This window comes from Mytilus edulis, chromosome 11 (assembly GCF_963676685.1).
Source record: "Mytilus edulis chromosome 11, xbMytEdul2.2, whole genome shotgun sequence".
Lineage (NCBI taxonomy): Eukaryota > Metazoa > Mollusca > Bivalvia > Mytilida > Mytilidae > Mytilus > Mytilus edulis.
The window spans coordinates 22,423,273-22,443,575 of record NC_092354.1 but is presented as its reverse complement, the minus strand read 5'-3'; the positions used below and the strand labels follow the sequence as shown (position 1 = coordinate 22,443,575).

The window sequence follows — 20,303 nt, the reverse complement described above, 5'->3', positions numbered from 1 at the left end:
TAAGTCAAACTCTTCATCATCGTAAGGATGCATTTTTCACTGAGACTGGAAAATCACAATCCTGTTGGTAAAAGTAATTATAAACAATGTCAAACTCTCTATCATGGTGAGAATTCATTCTTCATTGGGACTGGGATATCACAATGCTGTCTCTAAAAGTAATTAAAAAGTCTGTCAAACTCTCTATCATGGTGAGGATGCATTCTTCAGTTGGAATGGGAAATCACAATGCTGTCTGTAAAAGTAATTATAAAGTATGTCAAACTCTCTATCATGGTGAGAATTCATTCTTCAGTGGGACTGGGATATCACTACGCTGTCTCTAAAAGTCATGAAAAAGTATGTCAAACTCTCCATCATGGTGAGGATGTATTCTTCAGTGGGACTGGGATATCACAATGCTGTCTGTAAAAGTAATTAAAAAGCATGTCAAACTATCTATCATGTCGAGGCTGCACTCTTCAGTTGGACTGGGAAATCACAATACTGTCTGTAAAAGTAATTATAAAGTATGTCAAACTCTCTATCATGGTGAGAATTCATTCTTCAGTGGGACTGGGATATCACTACGCTGTCTCTAAAAGTAATGAAAACGTATGTCAAACTCTCCATCATGGTGAGGATGTATTCTTCAGTGGGACTCGGATATCACAATGCTGTGTGTAAAGGTAATTAAAAAGTATGTCAAACTCTCTATCATGGTGAGGGTGCATTCTGCGGTAGGCCTCGGAGACCACAATGCTGTCTGTAAACGTAATTATAAAGTTATTCAAACTCTCCATCGTGGTGAGGATGCATTCTTCCGTAGGACTAAATGATCACAATGTTGTCTGTAAAAGTACTTATAAAGTATGTCAAACTCTCCATCGTGCCGAGGAAGTATTCTTCAGTGGGACTGGGAAATCACAATCCTATCTGTAAAATTAATTATAAAGTATGTCAAACTCTCTATCATGATGAGAATTCATTCATCATTGAGACTGGAAGATGACAATGCTGTCTGTAAAAGTAACTATAAAGTATGTCAAATTCTCCATCATGGTGAGGTTGCATTCTTCATTGAACTGGGAAATCAAAATCCTGTCTGTAAAAGTAATTATAAAGTATTTCAAACCCTCTATTATGGTGAGGGTGCTTTCTCCGGTAGTACTTGGAGATCACAAAGCTGTCTGTAAAAGTAATCATAAAGTATGTCAAACTCTCCATCATGGTGAGGAGGCATTCTTCCGTAGGACTTAATGATCACAATGTTGTCTTTAAAAGTAATTATAAAGTATGTCAAACTCTCCATCATGGTGAGGAGGCATTCTTCCGTAGGACTTATTGATCACAATGTTGTCTGTAAAAGTATTTATAAAGTATGTCAAACTCTCCATCGTGGTGAGGAAGTATTCTTCAGTGGGACTGGGAAATTACAATCCTATCTGTCAAATTATTTATAAAGTATGTCAAACTCTCTAACATGATGAGGATTCATTCATCAGTGGGACTTGAAGATCACAATGCTATCTGTAAAAGTAGTTATAAAGTATGTCAAATTCTCCATCATGGTGAGGATGCATTCTTCAGTGGAACTGGAAGATCACAATCCTGTCTGTAAAATTAATTATAAAGTATGTCAAACCCTCTATTATGGTGAGGGTGCATTCTCCGGTAGTACTCGGAGATCACAAAGCTGTCTGTAAAAGTAATCATAAAGTATGTCAAACTCTCAATCATGGTGAGGAGGCATTCTTCCGTAGGACTAAATGATCACAATGTTGTCTGTAAAAGTACTTATAAAGTATGTCAAACTCTCCATCGTGGTGAGGAAGTATTCTTCAGTGGGACTGGGAAATCACAATCCTATCTGTAAAATTAATTATAAAGTATGTCAAACTCTCCATCATGATGAGAATTCATTCATCAGTGGGACTGGAAGATCACAATGCTGTCTTTAAAAGTAACTATAAAGTATGTCAAATTCTCCATCATGGTGAGGTTGCATTCTTCATTGAACTGGCAGATCATAATGCTGTCTATAAGAGTAATTATAAAGTATGTCAAACTCTCTATCATGGTGAGAGTGCATTCTACGGTAGTACTCGGATATCACAATGCTGTCTGTAAAAGTACTTATAAAGTAAGTCAAACTCTTCATCATCGTAAGGATGCATTTTTCACTGAGACTGGAAAATCACAATCCTGTTGGTAAAAGTAATTATAAACAATGTCAAACTCTCTATCATGGTGAGAATTCATTCTTCAGTGGGACTGGGATATCACAATGCTGTCTCTAAAAGTAATTAAAAAGTCTGTCAAACTCTCTATCATGGTGAGGATGCATTCTTCAGTTGGAATGGGAAATCACAATGCTGTCTGTAAAAGTAATTATAAAGTATGTCAAACTCTCTATCATGGTGAGAATTCATTCTTCAGTGGGACTGGGATATCACTACGCTGTCTCTAAAAGTCATGACAAAGTATGTCAAACTCTCCATCATGGTGAGGATGTATTCTTCAGTGGGACTGGGATATCACAATGCTGTCTGTAAAAGTAATTAAAAAGCATGTCAAACTATCTATCATGTCGAGGCTGCACTCTTCAGTTGGACTGGGAAATCACAATACTGTCTGTAAAAGTAATTATAAAGTATGTCAAACTCTCTATCATGGTGAGAATTCATTCTTCAGTGGGACTGGGATATCACTACGCTGTCTCTAAAAGTAATGAAAACGTATGTCAAACTCTCCATCATGGTGAGGATGTATTCTTCAGTGGGACTCGGATATCACAATGCTGTGTGTAAAGGTAATTAAAAAGTATGTCAAACTCTCTATCATGGTGAGGGTGCATTCTGCGGTAGGCCTCAGAGACCACAATGCTGTCTGTAAACGTAATTATAAAGTTATTCAAACTCTCCATCGTGGTGAGGATACATTCTTCCGTAGGACTTAATGATCACAATGTTGTCTGTAAAAGTATTTATAAAGTATGTCAAACTCTCCATCGTGGTGAGGAAGTATTCTTCAGTGGGACTGGGAAATTACAATCCTACCTGTCAAATTATTTATAAAGTATGTCAAACTCTCTAACATGATGAGGATTCATTCATCAGTGGGACTTGAAGATCACAATGCTATCTGTAAAAGTAGTTATAAAGTATGTCAAATTCTCCATCATGGTGAGGATGCATTCTTCAGTGGAACTGGAAGATCACAATCCTGTCTGTAAAATTAATTATAAAGTATGTCAAACCCTCTATTATGGTGAGGGTGCATTCTCCGGTAGTACCCGGAGATCACAAAGCTGTCTGTAAAAGTAATCATAAAGTATGTCAAACTCTCCATTATGGTGAGGAGGCATTCTTCCGTAGGACTAAATGATCACAATGTTGTCTGTAAAAGTACTTATAAAGTATGTCAAACTCTCCATCGTGGTGAGGAAATATTCTTCAGTGGGACTGGGAAATCACAATCCTATCTGTAAAATTAATTATAAAGTATGTCAAACTCTCTATCATGATGAGAATTCATTCATTAATAGGACTGGAAAATCACAATGCTGTCTGTAAAAGTAGTTATAAAGTATGTCAAAATCTCCATCATGGTGAGGATCCATTTTTCACTGGAACTGGGATATCACAATGCTGTCTCTAAAAGTAATTAAAAAGTATGTCCAACTCTCTATCATGGTGAGAATGCATTCTTCAGTGGGACTGGGAGATCACAATGCTGTCTGTAAAAGTAATTAAAAAGTATGTCAAACTCTCCATCATGGTGAGGATGCATTCTTCCGTAGGACTTAGTGATCACAATGCTGTCTGTAAAAGTAACTATAAAGTATGTCAAATTCTCCATCATGGTGAGGTTGCATTCTTCAGTGGGACTAGGAAATCATAATGCTGTCTGTAAAAGTAATTATAAAGTAAGTCAAAATCTCTATCATGGTGAGGATGGATTCTTCAGTGGGACTGGGATATCACAATGCTGTCTGTAAAAGTAATTATAATGTATGTCAAACTCTCTATCATGGTGAGGATACATTCTTCAGTAAGACTCGGAGATCACAATGCTGTCTGTAAAAGTAATTATAAAGTATGTCAAACTCTCCATCATGGTGAGGATGCATTCTTCCGCAGGACGTAATGATCACAAGGCTGTCTGTAAAAAAAACTATAAAGTATTTCAAACTCTCCATAATGGTGAGAATGCAATCTTCCTTAGGACTGGAATATCACAATGCTGTCTGTAAACGTAATTATAAAGTATGTCAAATTCTCCATGGTGAGGATGCATTCTTCAGTGGGACTGGGAAATCACAATCCTGTCTGTATAAGTAATAGTAAAGTATGTCAAACTCTCTATCATGGTGAGGGTGTATTCTGCGGTAGGCCTCGGAGACCACAATGTTGTCTGTAAAAGTACTTATAAAGTAAGTCAAACTCTCCATCGTGGTGAGGAAGTATTCTTCAGTTGGACTGGGAAATCACAATCCTATCTGTAAAATTAAGTATAAAGTATGTCAAACTCTCCATCATGGTGAGGATGCATTCTTCAGTGGGACTTAGTGATCACAATGCTGTCTCTAAAAGTAATTAAAAAGAATGTCCAACTCTCTATCATGGTGAGGATGCATTCTTCAGTGGGACTGGGAGATCACAATGCTGTCTGTAAAAGTAACTATAAAGTATGTCAAATTCTCCATCATGGTGAGGTTGCATTGTTCATTGAACTTGGAAATCACAATTCTGTCTGTAAAAGTAATTATAAAGTATGTCAAACCCTCTATCATGGTGAAGGTGCATTTTCCGGTAGTACTCAGAGATCACAAAGCTGTTTGTAAAAGTAATCATAAAGTATGTCAAACTCTCCATCATGGTGAGGAGGCATTCTTCCGTAGAACATTATGCTCACAATGCTATATGTAAAAGTACTTATAAAGTATGTCAAACTCTCCATCATGGTAAGGATGCATTTTTCACTGAGACTGGAAAATCACAATCCTGTTGGTAAAAGTAATTATAAACAATGGCAAACTCTCTATCATGGTGAGAATTCATTCATCAGTGGGACTGGAAGATCACAATGCTGTCTGTAAAAGTGGTTATAAAGTATGTCAAAATCTCCATCATGGTGAGGATGCATTCTTCAGTGGGACTGGGATATCACAATGCTGTCTCTAAAAGTAATTAAAAAGAATGTCCAACTCTCTATCATGGTGAGGATGCATTCTTCAGTGGGACTGGGAGATCACAATGCTGTCTGTAAAAGTAACTATAAAGTATGTCAAATTCTCCATCATGGTGAGGTTGCATTGTTCATTGAACTGGGAAATCACAATTCTGTCTGTAAAAGTAATTATAAAGTCTGTCAAACTCTCTATCATGGTGAGGATGCATTCTTCAGTTGGACTGGGAAATCACAATGCTGTCTGTAAAAGTGAGAATTCATTCTTCAGTGGGACTGGGATATCACTACGCTGTCTCTAAAAGTAATGAAAAAGTGTGTCAAACTCTCCATCATGGTGAGGATTTATTCTTCAGTGGGATTGGGATATCACAATGCTGTCTGTAAAAGTAATTAAAAAGTATGTTAAACTCTCTATAAGGTGAGGATGCATTCTTCAGTTGGACTGGGAAATCACAATGCTGTCTGTAAAAGTAATTATAAAGTATCTCAAACTCTCTATCATGGTGAGAATTCATTCTTCAGTGGGACTGGGATATCACTACGCTGTCTCTAAAATTAATGAAAAAGTATGTCAAACTCTCCATCATGGTGAGGATGTATTCTTCAGTGGGACTGGGATATCACAATGCTGTGTGTAAAAGTAATTAAGAAGTATGTCAAACTCTCTATCATGGTGAGGGTGCATTCTGCGGTAGCCCTCGGAGACCACAATGCTGTCTGTAAACGTAATTATAAAGTATGTCAAACTCTCCATCATGATGAGAATTCATTCATCAGTGGGACTGGAAGATCACAATGCTGTCTTTAAAAGTAACTATAAAGTATGTCAAATTCTCCATCATGGTGAGGTTGTATTCTTCATTGAACTGGCAGATCATAATGCTGTCTATAAGAGTAATTATAAAGTATGTCAAACTCTCTATCATGGTGAGGATGCATTCTTCCGTAGGACTTAATGATCACAATGTTGTCTCTAAAAGTACTTATAAAGTATGTCAAAGTCTCCATCGTGGTGAGGAAGTATTTTTCAGTGGGACTGGGAAATCACAATCCTATCTGTAAAATTAATTATAAAGTATGTCAAACTCTCTATCATGATGAGAATTCATTCATCAGTGGGACTGGAAGATCAAAATGCTGTCTGTAAAAGTAGTTATAAAGTATGTCAAAATCTCCATCATGGTGATGATGCATTCTTCAGTGGAACTGGGATATTACTATGCTGTCTCTAAAAGTAATTAAAAGGATGTCCTACTCTCTATCATGGTGAGGGTGCATTCTCCGGTAGTACTCGGAGATCACAAAGCTGTTTGTAAAAGTAATCATAAAGTATGTCAAACTCTCCATCATGGTGAGGAGGCATTCTTCCGTAGGACTTAATTATTACAAAGTTGTCTGTAAAAGTAATTATAAAGTAAGTCAAACTCTCCATCGTGGTGAGGAAGTATTCGTCAGTGGGACTGGGAAATCACAATCCTATCTGTAAAATTAATTATAAAGTATGTCAAACTCTCTATCATGATGAGAATTCATTCATCAGTGGGACTGGAAGATCACAATGCTGTCTTTAAAAGTAACTATAAAGTATGTCAAATTCTCCATCATGGTGAGGTTGCATTCTTCATTGAACTGGCAGATCATAATGCTGTCTATAAGAGTAATTATAAAGTATGTCAAACTCTCTATCATGGTGAGAGTGCATTCTACGGTAGTACTCGGATATCACAATGCTGTCTGTAAAAGTAATTATAAAGTATGTCAAACTCTCTATCATGGTGAGGATGCATTCGTCAGCTAGACTTGGAAATCACAATGCTGTCTGTAAAAGTAATTATAAAGTATGTCAAACTTTCTATCATGGTGAGGGTTCATTCTTCAGCAGGACTAAGAGATCCCAATGCTGTCTGTAAAAGTAATTATAAAGTATGTCAAACTCTCTATCATGGTGAGGATGCATTTTTCGGTGGGACTGGGAAATCACAATGCTGTCTGAAAAAGTTATTATAAAGTATGTCAAACTCTCTATCATGGTGAGAATGCATTCTTCAGTGGGACTGGGAAATCACAATGCTTTCTGTAAAAGTAATCATGAAGTATGTCAAACTCTCCATCATGGTGAGGATGCATTCTTCAGTGGGACTTGGGGATCATAATGCTGTCTGTAAAAGTAAATATAAAGTAAGTCAAACCCTCTATCATGGTGAGAATGCATTTTTCAGTGGGACTGGGATATCAAATCGCTGTCTGTAAAAGTAATTATAAAGTAAGTCAAACACTCTATCATGGTGAGGATACATTTTTCAGTGGGACTGTGATATCCCATCGCTGTTTGTAAAAGTAATTATAAAGTATGCAAACTCTCTATCATGGTGAGAGTGCATTCTTCAGTGGGACTGGGAAATCACAATCCTGTCAGTAAAAGTAATTATAAAGTATGCAAACTCTCTATCATGGTGATATGCATTTTTCAGTGGGACTGGAAGATCATAATGCTGTCTGTAAATGTCATTATAAAGTATGTCAAACTCTCTATCATGTAGAGAATGCATTCTTCAGTGGGACTGGCAGATCATAATGCTGTCTGTAAGAGTAATTATAAAGTATGTCAAACTCTCTATCATTGTGAGGTTGAATTCTCCTGTAGTAATCAGAGATCACAATGCTGTCTGTAAAAGTAATTATAAAGTATGTAAAACTCTCTATCATGGTGAGGATGTATTATTCACTGCTACTGGAAAATCACAATGCTGTCTGTAAAACTAGTTATAAAGTAAGTCATACTCCCTATCATGGTGATAATGCATTCTTCAGTGGGACTGGCAGATCATAATGCTGTCTGTAAGAGTAATTATAAAGTATGTCAAACTCTCTATCATGGTGATTGTGCATTCTCCGGTAGTACTCGCAGATCACAATGCTGTCTGTAAAAGTAGTTATAAAGTATGTCAAACTCTCCATCATGGTGAGGAAGTATTCTTCCGTAAGACTAAGTGATCACAATGCTGTCTGTAAAAGTATTTATAAAGTATGTCACACACTCCATCATGGTGAGGATGCATTCTTCAGTTGAACTGGGAGATCACAATACTGTCTGTAAAAGTAATTATAAAGTATGTCAAACTCTCTATCATGGTGAGGATGGATTATTCAGTTCGTCTGGGAAATCACAATGCTGTCTGTAAAAATAATTATAAAGTATGTCAAACTCTCTATCATGGTAAGGATTTGTTCTTCAGTGGGACTGGGATATCACAAGGCTGTCTCTAAAAGTAAGTAAAAAGTATGTCAAACTCTCTATCATGGTAAAGATTTGTTGTTCAGTGGGACTGGGATATCACAATGCTGTCTCTAAAAGTAAGGAAAAAATTATGTCAAACTCTCTATCATGGTGAGGATTTGTTCTTCCGTGGGACTGGGATATCACAATGCTGTCTCTAAATGTAAGTAAAAAGTATGTCAAACCCTCTATCATGGTGAGGATTTGTTCTTCAGTGGGACTTGGAGATCATAATGCTGTCTGTCAAAGTACATATAAAGTATGCCAAACTCTCCATCATGGTGAGGATACATTCTTCAGTGGGACTGGGAAATCACAATACTGTCTTTAAAAGTAATCATAAAGTATGTCAAACTATCTATCATGGTGAGGATACATTCTTCAGTGGAACTTGGAGATCATAATGCTGTCTGTAAAAGTAAATATAAGGTATGTCAAACTTTCCATCATGGTGAGAATACATTCTTCAGTGGGACTTGGAGATGATAAAGCTGTCTGTAAAAGTAAATATAGAGTTAGTCAAACTCTCTATAATGGTAAAGATGCATTCTTCAGTGGGAATGGGAAATCACAATGATGTCTGAAAAGTAATTCTAAAGTATGTCAAACTCTCCATCATGGTAAGGATGCATTCTTCAGTGGGACTTAGAAATCACAATGACGTCTGTAAAAGTAATAATATAAAGTATGTCAAACTCTTTATCAGGTTGAGGATGCATTCTTCAGTGGGACTGGGAGGTCACAATGCTCTCTGTAAAAGTAATTATAAATTAAATCAAAATCTCTATCATGGTGAGGATGCATTTTCAGTGGGACTGGGGGATCACGATGCTGTCTGTAAAAGTATATACTAATTATGTCAAACCCTCTATCATGGTGAGGATGCATTCTTCATTGAGACTGTAAAATCACAATGCTGGCTGTAAAAGTAATTATTAAGTATTTCAATCTCTCTATCATGGTTAGAATGCATTCTTCAGTGGGACTAGGAAATCACAATACTGTCTGTAAAATTAATTATAAAGTATGTCAATCGCTTTGTTATGCACCAGTAGATCCGGGGAATTTAATAATGTTTAATATGATTGTTCATCGATATCCTTCGTTGAATCACAAACCGTGACTCCTACACAACAAAAATGAAAATTGTCAAAAACTCGAATCCTGTCGATATAACAATGAGACAACTCTTCAAAAAAAGACCAAATGACACAGTTTATATAATAAACAAAGTATGTTAGATGTATGATCAAATAGGATATTATTTTGATTTCTGAAGTGACCATTTTCACGCCTGGTAAACTGTCAAATTTCAACCAAATGGTTAAACACACAAAACTAATGTCAAAATAAAAACAAGCTATAATGAAAACCACTATACAGAGGGTTAACGAATTTTGACGGTCGTACCTGATTGACAATTAGCTGGTTGGAAGTTGGGTTTTTTTACTGAAAAACTCAACATTGTTCCAGAACACCAGAGAATTTCATTGACAACCTGACATACTGTATAACATATTAAACTTAAGATAGATAGGGTGTCTTCCTCCATCTTGGATTTGAAAATACCAGAAAACAAGGTCTAGATCTTTAATAGAATGTGCAAATTATTAGAGTAGCAGGTAATTCGTGTTTAAGAACTTCCACTTCGATATAGAAAATGACATGTTTTATCATAGTTATGGTTGTATTTTACAAAAAAACAGAAAACTTTTGTTTGATCAATCTTTTTCCAACTTTGCCACATAAGGGGAGGCAACTCAGATGCAAGGGCAGATAATTCAGATTAAGGTACTTTTACAATAGAATGTGTTAGGAATTCACCTATTTTATAATGTAGCAAGAAAACGGGTCTGGTGACCCCATTGTTTCTTTTTCTTTACTGAAAGCATACTATTAAAGCCATCTTCTCATATGTTATCTCAAAATTCTATGGTGTAGATTACGCTTTATTTCAGAAAATTGGTTTTTCCATACATAATCTATACACAACTTGTCAATTTTGAACACCGTGTAGCGTGAAAATAAGCCCGGTGACCCATTATTCTTATTAATTTTTTTTAAAGCATGATATAAACTACATTTTGGCAAATTATTAAAAACTTCTATGGATTATAATTTAGACTCCCCATCTACTTTAATAAGATTATATTCGTAAATAAAAAGATAAAACTGTTATCATGAGTTTAAAGTGACAAAAATAAACATTTGTATACTGATAGTTATGTAACGTATTGATGAACTCATTGTCATTTTGACAAAAACTAACGTAACTGGCCGCACTGCACTGCTTTATTCCTTGAATGCCAACATCATTTGATCTACCGACAATTTACCTAATGAAAACAACATCAATATATTCTACATTCCGGAATAGACATACATAATAACGTTATGCATTACTTGTTCAAAGTCAATATGCATATCCTCGGTTACAAATGAAAGTAAGTTGCTTTTGACGGCAGAGATCGCAAATTATCTTCCATATAACTCCGTAACACTGTTAATCTTTCGTTAGTAAGAGGGCGTAAACAAGAGGTACGTAGTTTCCATTTTTACATCCGTGTAAAGTATTTATCTGATACAATTATTTCAAACAGCACTTTTAAAAAGTTCCATCTATAAATATTGCAGACATATCATTGCAAAGAGATTCAAGATTTTGGTGTGTAGAATAAATAAATATACCTTTCTTGCGATCATTTGCACTGACCGTCCGATATACTGTACATGTATGGCCAGTATTTGCTCACCTATGTTAAACTGTAAAAGTAAAATCACAAAAGTACTGAGCTCTGAGGAAAATTCAAAAAGTAAAGTCCCTAATCAAATGGCAAAGTCAAAAGCGCAAACACATCAAACGAATTAATAACAACAATTCAATTAGGAGCAAATGGAAAATCGGCGCAAATGATAGAATGAAATTTTTAAAATCGGCATTCGAGGAATAGGTGTGGTAGTTACAACAAAAGTGTATGCTTATAAAACAACACTACTAATTAAACAGAAAGGTAATTTACAGATACCTATATCTAGTTCATGTTTTAAAGTTGTTAAAAACCATTGTTTGATGTTACTGCTTCAAAAAATAAGGATTATCTTAAAATGATAATTCGAAAAGCATTGCATCATAAAGTCATAGTGTGCATATTGTCAAGAATTCCATTTTGCATAAAGTCTACATGAGATTCTTCGGACTTTGGTGTTTCTTTTCAACATTTATAAAAGAAGTGACGAAAGATACCAGATGGACAGTCTAACTCATAGATCGAAAACAAACTGACAACGCCCTGGCCAAAAAATAAAAAGTCAAACAGAAAAAAACAATAGTACAAATGACACAACATAGAAAAATAAAGACTAAGCAACACGAACCCTACCAAAATCTGGTGTAGATCTCGGCTGCTCCGGAAGGGTAGGCAGATCCTGCTCAACATGTGGCACCCGTCGTGTTGCCTATGTTATTACAAATCCGGTAAACAGTCTAATTCGGAAGGTCACATTCGTCAAAAGGGAAAAGTATTGTAGTTACGACATAAGGAACATATCAGATATCATCTGCGAAACGGTAATTCCATAACGGTCAATCAATTCGTGATGGCGTCCGTAAATTTTACGAAGGATGATTTCAACTTCACCATTTGGAACTCTTGGTTTTATAGCTTTCTTGTGAGCAGCAATCCTCTATCAAGGAAATCATGATATGAAATACAAGTCCGGGAATATCGTATCAATTGGGAGATATGACAAAGTAAAACGAAATAACAATCGACAAATATCAAAAAGGGGGTTAAACATTGTTATACATGATTGGTTTTGATAGCTTTTTCACAGCACTGAAAGCTTCATGGGTTTCCAAATTAACGAGAATCACTCTGACGAACTGGAAGATTATTCCTATTAAATATTTCAACGAAATTCTTGTATTTTACGTGAATTTACATAATGTAAATTCACTAAAATAATTTTATGTTGGGTAAAAACTGGGGAAGGTTTAACAAAATTTATAGATCATCTTTTAAATATCAGAAAACAGATTATTTGGGAAATAGATACATTAAACATTGCAACTACAGCTTGCTCTTTCAAAACTGAGTAACAAGTGAATTAATGTATATTAACGACATACTGGATCGTGAAGAAAAGTTGTCGGATGTTTATATTTTAGACAATGAAAGTTAAATTGGATTGCAGAGTTTAAAAGATATTGAAATCCTCTATACCGAAGAAATGGCAGCAATTCTGATTAAAGAAAACTCTATAAAGAGCAAAATGAAAATTTGTAAGGATAAATTGAGATGGGGAAATAAACAAAGACAAACAAAAGATATCTATAATAAAATGATATATAATAGTTTAGTATATCAAAAATATACACAGCCAATTTGGACCAACATTTGGACAAGATATTTAAGTAAGATTGCAGGTCAAATGTTTCGCTCGTAAACAATTTTGAATTATTAAGAGAGATCAAGATGAAATCAATTGCTTATTACCACAAAATTCAGACCAAGTGCGTCACTTATACTGTTCTTGAGTTATGTCCCTTTATGACGTTAGATGCAAGCTGGGGGCATCAACTGTGTCCCATGGACACAGTCCCTATTTTGTATAGATATGACAATGAGGAAAACCATTAATCATAGCTAAAGCAAAAGTTAATAACTATACATACGTCCACTTATATGTTTGTCCATCTGATGAGTTAAGCCTTTTTCAACTGATTTTTATAGTCGTTCTTGTGTTGTACTGTTATACCACTGTCCCAGGTTCGGGGGAGGGTTGGGATCCCGCTAACACGTTTAACCCCGCCACATTATTTATGTATGTGCCTGTCTTAAGTCAGGAGCCTGTAATCCAGTGGTTGTCGTTTGTTTATGTGTTACATATTTGTTTTTCGTTCATTTTCTTATATAAATAAGGCCGTTAGTCTTCTCGTTTGAATTGTTTTACATTCTCTTATCGGGGCCTTGTATAGCTGACTATGCGGTATGGGCTTTGCTTATTGTTGAAGGCCGTGCGATGACCTTTAGTTGTTAATGTCTGTGTCATTTTGGTCTATTGTGGACTGTTGTCTCATTGGCAATCATACCACATCTTTTTTTATATATAAGGTCCAATTTTACTTTAAAACAATAAAGGTATTATTTATGCAAACAAAAAATGCGAAAAAGGTATTAATAACCTGATCTAAGTCAGGTGTTTAAAATCATCGGTAAACACACTGCGGAACAAACACAATAAATAATGCTTGTTTGTCTTTATAACAAATCGTTTACTTAATATGAAATATTTTTTCCGTAATATAACAAGTAAGAATTTTTCGTTTGTAGCTTTTCAGAAAATATCATGTTCAAGCTTTTAAGAATTCAAACAAAATACACGCATGTGTGTTAAGCGATGGGAAAAGATATAAAAAGCTTGATATTTTCATTGTCTTTTATAAATAGGTGTCCCAGAGAAGAAAAGACAAGAAAATGATGTACAAAAAGCATCCAGAAGATCTTTAACTGCTAATCCTGATAAAATTGAAATTATTCAATCTACTGGAAGAAGAGCAATAACCTCAAGTCGTCCTGATGAACTATCACCAGGTCTTCATGAACCCCATAAAATGAACATTGATCAACATCGTCGGTCAGGCTTATTGGAAACTGTTACTGGCAAGACCGAACTAAAATGGCATTTTTTACATAAAGGTTACAGCTTAATCAAACGATATGTCCCAGGTGGAGGAAAAACTGACATGTCACAAAGACAGGGAATGCTTAAACATTGTTTTTATGAATCTTCAAATGCTGAAAAGAATAACTACGATCTTGAATCCGTTCCAGCTAATATATCTGCTGATAATTTTGACCTTAGACAGAATGTGGTCATGATTCCGAAAACAAGAGATGCACATGCATATGAAAACTTAGAAAATTCATCACACACACCTGTGCAATCAGGGCTTGCTACACTTCCACGAAATAAAAAATATAATTATTCAGTGCCATCTCAAAATCAGCATTTTCGTCAAAATTCATTGAAGTGCAATGATGGCTATCCGTCACCTCATCGTCCAATATCAGGACCTGAAATGACCAACATGTATCATACCATGGGATACTCTCAGCAGGTATCACATAGTAGGGAAAACGAAAGTTCAAGTTCAAGTTCAACTGGCAGTATTACTTTAGATCCTTACACTCAATACTTCCTCTCTAAAAGTATGATTCCTCCTAAAACACATAAACAGAACGATTTGGTGGAAAACATAAAGAAATGTATTAATCCTGCCGATGGAGAAAACCAGCGTTTTGATCAGAAGTACACTGTAGAGTACCAAACAAAAAGTGTCCATGGAAGCCATCAACAGCAAAATCAGCATGATCAGAGAGAATATGAAAAATCAGGTGATAAAAAACCGTTGTATGATCCAGTTATTGTCAAGTCACATCAGCCCAAAGGTTAGATATTATATTATTCAGCTTATGCATTGACCTTTGGTTGATCCTTATAATTTAAAATCAACTATGAGTACTCAATTTCTAAGAAATTTAATTGGCAAATTTCACATTACTTCTCTATAAATGAATTTTCAGTAAGAAAATTTGATAGAAATCAAAATAATTTCTTCTTTATGAACATGCTTTTTAATTTAACCTATAATAGAAACACACCCTATAATTTTATTTAAAATCCAGATGTAATTAGCCATGCTCAGAAATAAATCTATCATAACCAATAATTTACGTGTACAGAATTATAAATTGTGATCCTTATTATTAAAAACCAGCTGTCACAGGCCACAAAATAATTAATCAAGATGATCTTCATTTATTGTACATATCTTAACTGTCGTGTGATAACTTGTGTGTACATCATAAATTATAGAATAGTAGAATCTAGATACTATTAAGAAGAAAAAGAGGTCTTTTAATATCAGAACAAAAAATAAAGAGAGAACACAATGACATAATTTACTTATTACCACAAAATTCAGACCAACTACAAATTTGTGTTGCGATACTTGTACTATCATGTACCTTTATAACGTTAGATGCAAGCTCGGGGCATCATCTTTGTCCCATATGCATGGACACATTCCCTTTTTTTATAGATATGACCATGAAGAAAACCATTACTCATAGCTAAAGCAAAAGTTGATAACTATACATAAGGTCCAATTTTAATTTAAAACAATAAAGGTATTTTTGCATGCAACTGCAAACAAAAAGGTGAAAACGGTATCAATAACCTGATCTTACATGTGTTTTGAGGGATAGGAAGAAAAGATATGAAAAGCTTGATATTGTCATTGTCTTTTATAAATAGGTGTTCAAGAGAAGAAAATACAAGAAAATGATGGACAAAAAGCATCCAGAAGATCGTTAACTTCTAATTCTGATAAAATTGAAATTATTCAATCAACTGGAAGGAGAGCAATAACCTCAGGTCCTGATGAACTATCTTCAGGTCTTAATGGACCCAATAAAATGAATATTGATCACTATCGTCAGTCAGACTACTTAAAAGCTTTTGATGGCGAGAACGTAGTAAAATGTTTTTCTGTACCTAAACGTGACAGTTTAATCAAAAGATATGTCCCAGGTGGAGGAAAAGCTGACATATCAGAAAGACAGGGAATGCAGAAACATTGTTTTCACGAATCTTCAAATGCTGAAATGCTGCAATTCCAGCAAAAATCTAACCAAGATGCAGTAGATGATTATGATAACACATTAACAATCAGAGATCAGTACAGGCGGACAGCAATTACAGCACCTGTGCAATCAGGACTTTCTACACTTCCACGAAATAAAAAATATAATTATTCAGTGCAATCTCAAAATCAGCATTTTCGTCAAAATTCATTGAAGTGCAATGATGGCTATCCGCCACCCCATCGTCCAATATCAGGACCTGAAATGACCAACATGTATCATACCTTGGGATACTCTCATCAGGTATCACATAGTAGGGAAAACGAAAGAAGTAGTTCAAGTTCAACTGGCAGTATTACTTTAGATCCTTACACTCAATACTTCCTCTCTAAAAGTATGATTCCTCCTAAAACATATAAACAGAAAGATTTGGTGGAAAACATAAAGAAATGTATTTATCCTGCCGATGGAGAAAACCAGCGTTTTGATCAGAAGTACACTGTAGAGTACCAAACAAAAAGTGTCCATGGAAGCCATCAACAGCAAAATCAGCATGATCAGAGAGAATATGAAAAATCAGGTGATAAAAAACCGTTGTATGATCCAGTTATTGTCAAGTCACATCAGGCCAAAGGTTAGATATTATATTATTCAGCTTATGCATTGACCGTAACCTTTGGTTGAGCCTTATAATTTAAAATCAACTATGAGTACTCAATTTCTAAGAAATTTAATTGGCAAATTTCACATAACTTCTCTATAAATGACTTTGCAGTAAGAAAATTTGATAGAAATCAAAGCAATTTCTTCTTTATGAACATGCTTTTTTAATTTAACCTATAATAGAAACACACCCTATAATTTTATTTAAAATCCAGATGTAATTAGCCATGTTCAGAAATAAATCTATCATAACCAATAATTTACATGTACAGAATTATAAATTGTGATCCTTATTATGAAAAACTAGCTCTCACAGGCCACAAAATAATTGATCAAGATGATCTTCATTTATTGTACATATCTTAACTGTCGTGTGATAACTTGTGTGTACATTATAAATTATAGAATAGTAGAATCTAGATACTATTAAGTAGAAAAAAGAGGTCTTTTAATAGTGTGTTAAGCTTCCATATAAAAACGAAAATGTGGTATGATTGCCAATGAGACAACTATCCACAAAAGACCAAAATGACACAGACATTAACAACTATAGGTCACCGGTCATCTATATTATGATACATTTAAAGACTTTCATATTTTGTGTAGGTTGTATATTTACGTAGTGTCTTTGTCAAAGTGTTCATTGAAAAAAGTTGTTTGTATATAAAAAGATTATACGAAGGAGTGTAAAGGGCAACACATGCACTGTAATACAAGCTTTAATCAAAGACTATTATTATTATAGAAAGAGACTAAATTAAGATGATCATAACTGATAATGTAGTATATTTTTATTGACAGTATTAAATATTTATTGATCATAAATATGATAAACTACTTCAATCTTACTCTTTACCTAGTTTTATTAAAGGGAAATAACCCTTTTTTCAAAATACCATGGGACATCCTATGAATCAAAATTTGGATCCTAATAACCTATAACATAATCCAAAAAACTGTGATTACCAGATGTTCATACAGAGCAGACCACCTTGTAATGATGTATTGTTGATATATGACACAGTCCCTCTGTGACTTTGAGATGAAAAACAGCAACCAAAGTGCAAAGTGCTGTTCTTTTGATTTTGGTTTTGGAAAGTGCTCATAATTTGTTTCTATTTACGAAATTTTAGAACATTAACTTTCTTTTTGGCAATTTATTATTTATGGGGAACACTTATGGTTTACACATATTGACCATGTGACAAAATTGAGTACACGTATACTGCATTTTTCAAGGTTTCTGCTATCAAATATAAGTATACTATATCATTGATTTAAACCCTGGATACTAACTAAACTGTAATACCAAGCAATGCTATTGTAATTGAAATAAGTTTCTATCATTTTCATTGTTATGCCCCACCTAGAGGCATTATTTTTTTTGGTCGATGCGTCCGTTCGTTCGTCCGTCTGTACATAAGGTAGTTGTTGATGAAGTTGAAGTCCAATCAAGTTGAAACTTAGTACACATGTTCCCTATCATATAACCTTTTATATTTTTATGCCAAATTAGTTTTCAGACATTAATTTCACGGTCCACTGAACATAGAAAATGATAGTGCGAGTCGGAATTCATGTACTATGAACACATTCTTGTTCATAAATGATTATTGCCACTTAAAAAATATATCCATAAAATTGTTGATCAGTTATAAAGTTTTTCTTACTACAAAATGGAAACTCAGTTGTTATGAAGGATTAACAATAGTTTTTCATATAAATGCAATGTTGCATCTGAAGTACATTTTTTTCACCATTCTTTTCAGTGGTTGGTTTTAGCTTTGAAGAATTTGCTTCTCTGTGCTGTAAGGCTAAGGCTTACATGGAACAATGTATGTTGTATGAGACCGATAGTAACTATCACCAGGCCATAGAATTATGTAATTCCGCCATTGATTGCCTGGAACAAGCCATGAAGATGACAAACATTTCCCACCAGTCCTTCCGTTTTGCTCAAATGAAACACAATTTTTGTATTCTGAAGCTGGGCAGCTTGCAGAAGAAAACAGATGTATCGAAAAGAATCCAATTCATCGACAAACATCTCTAGCAAATCTAGTGGAATTCCAAACAAACAAAAAATCACCAAATTAACGCCAATTCAATCTTATTTCAACGCCAGTGTCATGGTACATATACTTGGACAAGGAACCATATCTTCATCTTCTTCTATTGATATCATGAATATTATGGATAAAAACGTTGTAATAATCTCAAGACAAACATATCAATCGTATTCACCGAATATACATCGTATAAATTAAACACTTGGTAATTTCCTATCTATATTTAAAAACAATGGTAGGCATCGATTATTAAGTAAACTGAGTCAGATACTAATTAGGAATTTATATGATATTTTCAAGGAGTGTAACACCATCTCTTTTTTCAGCCCACTTTTTGACTATTTGCTTATAATTACAGCTTTTTGCCACCATAGGCTGTTCCCGCGTATCGACAAACCTGAAGATCATAAACGGCACTTTCGTAACATTTAATATTTTAAAAGGGTATTGATTTTATCAATTTATCGAGTGTATTTAATGACTACCGTTGAACACTTTATAACTCCTTTTTTTGATAACGCATAACCACCTTTTATTTCGTACACATACAAAAAAACAGCATAAGTTTAATTAAACTCGGTAACAGCAGACGTCAATGTAGAAAATAATACTCGTTTAACTTGAAACTGTGGATCGTCGAAGTTTAGATATGATCCCTTTGATCACGTTACAACGTCCAGAACAGAGAGGTTAAAAAGTTTTGAAAAAAGGACAAAAGGTATCGTCCTCCATCTAAAATAGAAGCAGTGTCGTCAGGTCATCAAAGACGCTCTTTTCTTGTTTTTCACAAATTTGGTGTAAACGGGAAAAATCTGATAATAAATCTTTTGATTCTTATTTTAATAAATGTATGAATGTTGTTGATAATAGAATATCACATTTCGAAAAAAATTCACAAATAAATAAAAGAGTACAGAATACGCCTATCTCCAGAATAAGAAGGAAAATCAAAAAAATACTGAACTAAATCAAATTAGAAAGTCCATAATCACATGGCAAAATCAAATGACAAAACACCTCAAAAACGAATGGACAACAACTGTCATTTATTCTTCAAGAACTTTCAAAGCAGTATGTGTTTATACCATCCGACAAAGCAGCGAAGCAATGTGTTGGTGGTATTCCGTAAATACTATACCGACGTTCTTCAGAATTAAATTTTCAATTCATCTACATCCAAGTCCATGCGCTCCACATAGTGTCATATAGTAAACACACATAGCATGACCACATCACAGCTTAATGCTTCTTCTGAACATTTAAAGGTTTAACTATGAATTGGTTACCTAAACTTCACCAACAAAACCAAAAAACAAACAGTAAAATATCGTTCCATCTCGGCCTCTAGTAAGTGTTCTAAAACTAGTCTTCCTGTGTTTTAAACAAGTTCATTAACTACTTTCAAAGAACATATCATAAACCATTGCAATCAACTATTTTTATAGTGCAAAACAATCTTTGGATTAACAAGTC

General features: G+C 34.5%; 1 protein-coding gene across 1 annotated transcript in view; it reads left to right on the top strand.

The window, feature by feature from the left end:
- LOC139494783 (uncharacterized) overlaps positions 1-18,991 on the top strand; it is an 80,970-nt gene extending 61,979 nt beyond the window's left edge. The window contains exons 6-7 of the mRNA XM_071282974.1: positions 13,900-14,901; positions 18,531-18,991. Coding sequence (XP_071139075.1) covers positions 13,900-14,901; positions 18,531-18,814 — 1,286 coding nt within the window. The 3' untranslated portion in view covers positions 18,815-18,991. The remainder of the gene's footprint in view (positions 1-13,899; positions 14,902-18,530) is intronic.
- The last annotated feature ends 1,312 nt before the right edge of the window (positions 18,992-20,303 follow it).